This window comes from Talpa europaea, assembly GCF_964194135.1.
Source record: "Talpa europaea genome assembly, chromosome: 11".
In the NCBI taxonomy this organism is placed as follows: Eukaryota; Metazoa; Chordata; class Mammalia; order Eulipotyphla; family Talpidae; genus Talpa; species Talpa europaea.
The window spans coordinates 21,223,286-21,233,013 of record NC_140078.1 but is presented as its reverse complement, the minus strand read 5'-3'; the positions used below and the strand labels follow the sequence as shown (position 1 = coordinate 21,233,013).

Genomic DNA, 9,728 nt, shown 5'->3' with positions numbered 1-9,728 from the left:
AGAAGGTGATACACTTGAATTAGGAAGCAAAAATGTTTAACAGTTCACTGAAAGCTGGCCCAGTCAGACAAAGAAGGGTTTGGATCCAAATCAATTTTTGATTGGTGCCAAAGAGGCATTCCAGTAAAGACTCCTGGATGGCAGAGACAGAAGAGGGGTCACAAAGCCTAGCTCTTGGGCACAAAACCAGATGAAGGGGAAAATCTCACCTACAGTCCCATTAGTTTTTCCTTCTTATAAGAAAGAGACAAGGAAAACAACGAGACAAGGGGAGGAATCAATCATTAAGAGTACCCACACATTTCAAATTTAAAAGATGAAGCATTTACAACCCAACAATATTCAAAACCAAGAGTCATTATGCCCATGGAACTAGTTCCACCAAAAAATTTCTCTCCCAATCTTAAATTTAGAAGAGAGAAAAAGTCTTGTAGGAGAAGCAGTGAAGGACATCCTCTGGGTCAAGTGGGTGGTGCTCAGTCAATCCCTGGTAAAATGTGGGGCTTTCTGGAATCTATTCCCAATTTCCTGAACAGGGTCTGCTGGAAACTAGGGGCACAGTTGAGCCACCAGGTGAACTTTAAATAGGAGCTCAGGCAAGTTGCTCTCTTTTGGGGCTGGCTTCTGATTGCGCAGGGTAATCCCGGGGAAAAGGGAGGTCTCAGGTTCCCTGACCCACTTTAAAAAAGGTGGAGCTACACCAAACGAAGGAGCACCAAAATATATCAGACAACTGTTGTCCTCTCTGAAAACAGACATCAGAGAAAACACATACGTAGTGGGAGACTTCAACACACCACTATCAACAATGGATAGATCAACAAGACAAAAAATAAGTAAAGAAACCAAAGCTCTAAATAAGGACCTAGAGCAATTGGGCTTAACAGACATCTATAGAACACTAAACCCCAAAAAAACGGAGTACACATTTTTCTCAAGCGCACACGGATCATTCTCCAGGATCGATCACATACTGGGGCACAAGACAAACATCAACAGATACACCAAGATTGAAATCATATCAACCATCTTTTCTGACCATGAAGGCATCAAACTAGAAATAAACCATAAAAAGAAGGCAAGGAACTTTCCTACCTCATGGAGATTAAAAACCACACTACTGGAAGACCATTGGACTAATGAGGAGATCAAAGAAGAAATTAAAAAATTTTTTGAATTGAACGACAAGGAGGACACCAATATCCTAAATGTATGGGATGCAGCAAAAGCAGTAATAAGAGGAAAATATATAGCAATAGAAGCTCACATCAAGAAACAAGAAAGAACGCAAAGAAACAACCTAATCTCAAAGCTCAAAGATCTAGAAAAAGAACAACAAAAAAACCCCAAAACCAGTAGAAGAAAAGAAATAATAAAAACCAAAGCAGAAATAAATGAAATTGAAACTAAAAAAACAATCCCAAAGATCAATGAAACCAAGAGCTGGTTCTTTGAAAAAATCAATAAAATAGACAAACCCCTAGCCAGGCTCACAAAGGAAAAAAGGGAGAAAGCACAAATAAACAGGATCATCAATGAAAGAGGAGAAATCACAACGGACACAGCAGAAATCAAAAGAAAATCAGTAACTACTATGAACAGTTATATGGAAACAAGTTTAACAATCTAGAGGAGATGGACAAATTCCTACAACTCTACAATCACCCAAAGCTAGATAAAGAAGAAATAGAACACCTAAACAGACCAATTACAATTAGCGAAATTGAAATGGTAATCAAAAACCTTCCCCAAAACAAAAGCCCAGGACCTGATGGATTTACAAATGAATTCTACCAAACATTCAGAGACGAATTAGTGCCTATCCTTCACAAACTCTTCCAAAAAATTGAGAAGGAAGGGACAATACCAAACACATTTTATGAAGCCAACATTACACTAATACCAAAACCGAACAAGGACAACACAAAAAAGGAAAACTATAGGCCAATCTCCCTAATGAACACTGATGCAAAAATCCTCAATAAAATTTTAGCTATCAGAATCCAACAATGTATCCATAAGATAATTCACCACGACCAAGTTGGATTCATTCCAGGGGCACAAGGATGGTTTAACATCCGAAAATCAATCAACGTTATCCAACACATCAACAAAAAGAAATATAAAAACCATATGATAATATCAATAGATGCTGAGAAAGCTTTCGACAAAGTACAACACCCATTCATGATAAAAGCCCTTGAAATTCTTGGGATACGAGGAACATACCTCAACATCATAAAGGCCATCTATGACAAGCCAACAGCCAGTATCATTCTCAATGGTGAAAAGCTGAAAGCAATTCCATTAAGATCTGGAACAAGACAAGGATGTCCACTCTCACCACTGCTTTTCAATATAATACTGGAAGTCCTAGCCAGAGCAATAAGACAAGAGAAAGACATCCAAGGAATCCAAATAGGAAAAGAAGAAGTCAAACTATCACTATTTGCAGACGATATGATATTATACATAGAGAACCCAAAAAACTCCACAGAAAAGCTAATTCAACTCATCAATCAGTTCAGTAAAGTGGCAGGATACAAAATCAACACGCAAAAGTCAGTAGCCTTCCTATACACAAACAATAAATCTGAAGAAGAAGAAATCAAAAAAACCATCCCTTTTGTTATTGAAACAAAAAAAAAATCAAATATTTGGGAATAAATCTAACAAAAGAGGTAAAGGACCTATACAAAGAAAACTATAAAACACTGTTAAAAGAAATAGAAGAAGACACAAAGAAATGGAGAGACATCCCCTGCTCATGGATTGGAAGAATAAACATTATTAAAATGGCCATCCTTCCAAAAGCAATATACAGATTCAATGCTATTCCAATCAAAATTTCAATGTCATTCTTCAAAGAAATAGAACAATTATTGATGAAATTCATATGGAATCACAAAAAACCCCGAATAGCCAAAGCTCTCCTGAAAAAAAAAAGAAGGGAATGGAGGCATCACACTCCCAGACTTCAAACTATACTACAAAGCCATAATCATCAAAACTGCATGGTACTGGAACAAGAACAGACATACAGACCAATGGAATCGAATAGAAAATCCAGAAATAAACCCACAGATTTATGGTCAACTAATCTTTGACAAAGGAGCAAAGAATATGCATTGGAGCAAAGAAAGTTTGTTCAATAAATGGTGCTGGGAAAACTGGGTCGCTACATGCAAAAGAATGAAGCTTGACCACCACCTCACACCATACACAAAAATCAACTCAAAATGGATTAAAGAACTAGACATAAGACCTGAAACCATAAAATATACAGAAGGAAATATAGGCGAAACACTACGTGATTTGCACATCAAAGACATCTTTACAGACACCTCACCCAAAGCAGTGATAGTGAAGGCAAAGATAAACAGCTGGGACTACATCAAATTAAAGAGCTTTTGCACAGCAAAAGAGACAATAACAAAAACAAAGAGAAACCCCACCAACTGGGAGAACATTTTTGCACCCAACACTAATGATAAAGGACTGATCACAAAAATCTGCAAAGAGCTGATGAGACTCAACAACAACAAAGAAAATAATCCAGTCAAAAAATGGGCAGAAGAGCTTAAAAGAAACTTCTCTGAAGAGGAAATGCAAATGGCCAACAGGCATATGAAAAAATGTTCAACATCACTTGTCATCAGGGAAATGCAAATCAAAACTACCATGAGATACCATCTTACACCAGTGAGAATGGCACATATTAAAAAAACTAGCAACAACAAATGTTGGCGAGGGTGTGGAGAAAAAGGAACTCTTCTGCACTGTTGGTGGGAGTTCAAACTGGTCCAACCACTGTGGAAAGCTGTGTGGAGATTTCTGGACCTACTAAACATAGAGCTTCCATATGATCCAGCAATTCCACTCCTAGGTATTTACCCAAAGGACACAGAAACATCAATTCCAAAGAACACCTGCACCCCTATGTTTATAGCAGCACTGTTTACAATAGCTAAGCTTTGGAAACAGCCCAAATGCCCAAAAATAGATGACTGGATCAAGAAGATGTGGTACATATATACCATGGAATATTACTCAGCATTCAAAAAAGATAAACACATGCAATTTGCAGCAACATGGATGGCACTGGAAGGGATCATGCTCAGCGAAATAAGCCAAAAAGAAAAAGAAAAATACCGGATGGTCTCACTCATAGCAGGAATCTAGAAAACTTAAATAAGGGACCAGGAAAATGAATAACTATAAGAAAGTGAAAATCAAAATCAACAAAAAACTATGAACCAGAGACACTTTTAGGGGGGCGGGGGCGGGAGGGGAGGGATTGGGGTCAGAATGGGGGCGCTGCAATTGTATGGGGAATATAACAATAAAATTTATTAAAAAAAAAAAAAGGTGGAGCTAGGCAGAGAAATAAGGGTAGAAAAGACTGAGAGGACTGAGAGAGGAGAAAGGACTGGGCTGAAAAGAGGAGAGAAGGGAGATCAAGATGACCTAGAGGAGACACCTGGAGCAGAGAGACATGCTGCGCTTGCTTCTCCACCTTGGACTTGTACCACGGACTTGGGGAACATGGAAGTAGACTTTTGAAACAGATGTGGGTGAAGGACTGTGGAGAAGTTAACAATGGCAGCCTTTATCTTGACTTGGGCTTTGATTTTTCTCTTTTCCTTCCATACTTGTCTGGCCCTTTCTGCCCCCTTTCTATGGGACCCAAGAGAAGGTACCTTAGATCTATGGCAAGCTTTTAGGCCTCAGTGGTCCTGCTTTGGGCCAATCCTGTTTGGCTGGGCATTTACCCACAAGGAGATGGGTAACTTTCAGTGTTTTGTGTTAAAACTATTTTATCTACTCTTTCCCTTCTCTTCATTGCACATAAATTGTATTAAAAGTTCCTTTCCATTGAAGGTCTTATGCACTAGAGTGTGTTTTGTCTCCATGTGGCGGATGGTAGAACCTATTTAGAGTAGGCAGGTTTGGGGTCCCAAGGTACCCCTCATCCTGCCCTATAACAATTGTACACTGATCTCTGCTCAGCAGGTACTATCTGTAGGTAAGACAGAGAACATCCAGTGGAGTGGTAGCCAATGACTTTTTTTTCTCTTGAGCACTTCCTTTCCTTGCTCCATATGTAATTAATTTTTTTTTCTTGTTTCTCTCTATCTGCTTTTGGGACTGGTCCTGCATTTTTCAGAATGTGGGTGAGGACTCACACAATCTGGCATCCCTTCCCCCCCTGGGTTTGCCCCAGAACAGGCTCACTAGTTATCTGGACCTCCCAGGGAGAGCTGTAAGAGGCTGAGTAGTAAACATTTTTACCTTTTTGTAGATGCTTTTGTCAAAAGTCCCAGGATCTCTTCCACTGCCATCATTCACAGGCAAGCAGCATCCAGTCAATGAATTTATCCTGTCAGTGAAACTAAACTGGGGTTCAGGGACAGTGTTCCCTTCCCCTTTCAGTTCCTCTAGACTGACAAATAGTCAAATTAATATCAGACAGACTGACAAGAGAAAAATAACAAAAAGAAGTCTAATCATAACATGCATGTTTCCTGTGTGTATATGTGTGTGTGTATATATATATATCAATTTAGTGTATATATATATATATATATATATATATATATATATATATATATATGAAAGACCCAGTAAAAACTGAGTAAGTGAAAGGACTTGTCACCTCCTTAAATAACTTCACCTAAAATCAGAGGATATTGTGGGATAAGCTCAGTCGTGGAAGGTTACCAGTAAAGGCACAGTAAACACAGTATGACTGTTATACAGATTTAAGTTGCTGTCTTACTACTGACTAAAAAAAGATTTAGTCCTCTGGTAGAGCAAGGGAAACACTCTTACAAATGGAGATTTTCCTTTATACACTTATAAGTCTCCCTCCACCCAGCTTTCAGAGTCCCTTCTATGAAATAACCCTTATTCCAAACATATATTTAGGGGTGTTCCCTACAGAAAATAAGAGCAATGGACTAGAAGTCAAAAGAATTTTGTCATCATAGAACCACTTAAATTTTTTGTACTTTGGAGTGATCCTTTACCTCTTGGTATCTTGACTAATTATCCTGCAAAATTCAATGCAAATAGACTACATATAAAAATACATTTTAAACTTAACTTGGGTCCTCTGAGTGGGCTCAAGGGTATCTGGAAAATGCCTCTAAATTATATGCAAAGTATGTAAGTGCATCCCTCTTCTAGGAAGAGATATTATAACTTCAGGCTTTTGGGAGGGTGAGGGGCTTACTGATTCATAGTTTAAAATAACTGAATCAGGGCCTCCCTGGTGGCGCAGTGAGTTGAGAACAGTGCTGTGAAGCTGTTCACAGCCCCTGCAGGGCAGGTTCGATTCCCAGCTGGCCAGGGAGCAGCCCACATGGCCCTGCAGACCTCTCCTGTCTCGCCCGCTGCTCCCCTCAGCAGTGCTTTCGGTCTATCTGCCTGTTCTGCTCTCCACTCTGTCTCTGGTGAATCCTCTCACCCTCCCGCACCTCTGGCCTGTACCCCTGCTCTTGAATAAATAAAATTTTTTTAATTAAAAAAAGACTTCCTTTAAGAAAAAAAAGAAAAAGAAAAAAGAAAATGACTGAATCAGACTTAATCTCTAAGGTTCCCTTCCATTCTCGCATGCAGTAATTCTGAAAGATCTCTAGCTATCCCATGACTCCAATAGGGATGGAAGAAATAAACTAGAACATTTCCTGATTCCAATTATCACAAGAGATCATTCCCTTTCCTGAGAGAAGGATTCAATTTTTCAATACGAAATTCTGAGCTCTTTATGGCCAGCTTTTCCACTTTTTTCAAGAATAGCTGGAAATCCAGATCTGCATGTGAAATCTCCCAATTTTTACAAGTCAGTAACTTTAAAAAATAAAAGACCTTAGAAATGATTTTTAAGAAGTGGAAATTGTTCTGGGAGGATCTATTTCTATCTATCCTAAAGAGTACATCCTATGGAAGAGGTCAAGTCTTACATCGGGGTGACTGGTGTATTGGTGATTGTTAAACAAGCCCACTCACCCTGCAGAGTTCAAAGTTACCTGTGTGTGTGTGTGTGTGTGTGTTGGGGTGTGTGTGTGTGTATGAAAGACCCAGTAAAAACTGAGTAAGTGAAAGGACTTGTCACCTCCTTAAATAACTTCAACTAAAAACAGAGGCTGTTGTTCAAAGTCTTTCATATGTCTCTCATAGGTCTTTCTAGGTGCAAACCTATTTGTGAGGCAACTGTCAAACAGAATATAATATCACTTACCAAAGTGCTGTCAGAACTACTTGCTTTTAAGTGCATCGTTTCACCGAATTCCCTCACAGCTTCTTTGAGGTAAGTTCTATTACATCCGCATTTTACAGATAAGGGGCAAATTTCTTTGTGTGTGCTGAGCATCTTAGTTCTATCTGTCACACTCGTGATAAGGTGGGTGCTACCGCCCTCCTCTTCTGACGAAGCTACAGAACTTTCTGAGAAGGGCCCTAGCCAAGTCCTGAAAAACTCGGGGCTCGATATCATCCTAACCAAGGTCAAGGAGAGCGGCGCGCGGGCAGGGGGAGGCACGGGTCACCTGTCATTCTGAGAGGAAAAGAACCCCGCTTTTCTTCTTCCGCAGCCCTCTTCCTTCTCTGCGTGTTCCTCCCGCTTCGCCTCCTCGTCCACAAGGCGAGCGGAGAGGCCCAGACGCAGCGCCTTCCGCCACGTGCTCTCATGGGCTCGCCGCGCCTCAGTTCCGGCCTCCTCCCGAGGCGACGCGCGAACGCTAGGGGGCGCCGCTCTCTGGAGCCAGGGCCGGGCTTCCCGGCGCTCGCGCGCTGAGCGGCTCATAGAGGAACCAGCGGCCACTTCCGCTTCCGGCCGGCCCCGGCGCTGCAGTCGGCGCGGTCCTGGTCAGCATCAGGTGGGCCTCCCTCGGGGTTCCGCGGGCTCTGCCCTTCGGCTGAAAACGCCTCCCTCCTTACCCCACCTCAGCGTCTGCTCGGTGCTGAGCCCACAGTCGGCCGACAAAGAGTGACGTTCAGACCCGGAGTCATGGCAGCGACCGAGGGAAGCTTGGCGGCTGCTGGTACCTCCGCGCCACCACTGGAGAAACAGGATGGAGACGGCCGGAGCTCGGGCCCGGAAGCCAAGTGTGGGGGCCCACCGCCCGCCCCCGAATCCTCCAGCCCCAGTGCCGCGGACCCCGAAGTGACTCCACCCCCCGCGGCGGCCTCCGCGGCCCTAGAACTGCCCCTCGGGCCCGCACCACTGGGTCCCGCGTCGCTTGCCGAGGCCGCCCCGCGCTCGCCTCCGGGCCTCGGCGGCTCCCGGCCCGGCCCCGAGACGTTCCGCCAGCGTTTCCGCCAGTTCCGCTACCAGGACGCGGCAGGCCCACGCGAGGCCTTTCGGCAGCTGCGGGAACTCTCCCGTCAGTGGCTGCGACCTGACATCCGCACGAAGGAGCAGATCGTGGAGATGCTGGTGCAAGAGCAGCTGCTCGCCATCTTGCCCGACGCGGCGCGGGCCCGGCGCCTTCGCCGCCGCACCGATGTGCGCATCACCGGCTGAGCTGCCAGCGGGCCGGGCTGGGCCGGGCCGGGCCGGGCCGGGCGCTCCCAGGACTGGAGCCATGATTGCCATGATTGGAGGGGCTGAACCTGGTTCCCCACTCCGCGTTCATAGAAAACGAGTTTTGGTGGATCTGGTAGTCTGTTGTGTCTCTTTCGTTCGTCCTTTACTGAGTTTGTTTTCCCGAGCCTGTTTCCAGCCTACTTTCTGGCTGATGGCGAAATTGAGAATAAAACCTTTGTTTGCTATTTGCTTGGTTTTCGTTGGCTTCTGTGGGATTATTACCGGTCCCCTGGGCCTCCACCACATCTGGGAAATTTTTCTGCTACTCACTCGCCCAGGACTGACTTAGGCTTCCTTTGTTTAGTTGGAGTAGATGTAATTGAGGGTTCCAGCGTCCTGGGTTCCATATTCATTCACCCCTTAACCTTCAGCTAGAATCAGAACTTGTTTTCCTACTTGGCTAAAGACGCCTTGCCTTATAGGTGGTTGTGGGATCCTGCAGGGCAAATACTTGGTTCTATTAAGTGCTTATTAGAGGGCTACAGGTTCTTTACCAATAATGCCGCCACAACCATCCTGTGGGCACAGGCTTTCCGAAAGGCCCACGCTATAGGTTTATTTTAATGAGATGTGTTTAGTGCAGGTCCTTGCAGAGAGAGGCTAGATCATGTTTGTCATCTCTGCTTTATTCATCAAGACTCACCAACTGCTTCCCTTTGTTAAATAAGCATAATTGCTTAGAAAGGGAAAAAGGAAGTATGCAAGTAACTGACAAACTACTTTATGGAAAAGCCCTGCCATGAAATCTTCATGTTTTTTTTTTTTAAAAAAAAGATTTATTTATACAAGCACTGGGTACAGCCAGAAGCGCGGGAGGGTGAGAGAATTCACCAGAGCCAGAGCGGGGAGCAGAGCAGGCAGAAGGACGAAGCACACTGCTGAGGGGAGCAGCGGGCGGCAGGAGAGGTCTGCGCACCATGTGGGACCCTCCTCCTGTGGCCGGGGAGCAGCCGGGGATTGAACCAGCGCTGCAGAGGCTGCGGGCAGCCCCGCAACCCAGCACTCAACCGCTGCGCCACTGGGGAGGCCCTCTTCATCTGTTCTTGCATCTACTGTTCCCTGAATCTTCTGCCCACCCAGGAAGGTGCTAATTGGGATCCATAAGCAGTTTGGGTTGGTCCCAGAATGCCCTACTTGC

General features: G+C 43.9%; 1 protein-coding gene across 1 annotated transcript; it reads left to right on the top strand.

Annotated features, from left to right (window-relative positions):
- Window positions 1–8,011: 8,011 nt before the first annotated feature.
- Window positions 8,012–8,713, top strand: SCAND1 (SCAN domain containing 1; the record flags this gene model as incomplete). The annotated part of the gene is made up of 1 exon (XM_084248056.1): window positions 8,012–8,713. The coding sequence occupies one exon, from the start codon at window positions 8,012–8,014 to the stop codon at window positions 8,525–8,527; it is 516 nt and encodes a 171-aa protein (XP_084104182.1). The 3' UTR covers window positions 8,528–8,713.
- Between the last annotated feature and the right edge of the window lie 1,015 nt (window positions 8,714–9,728).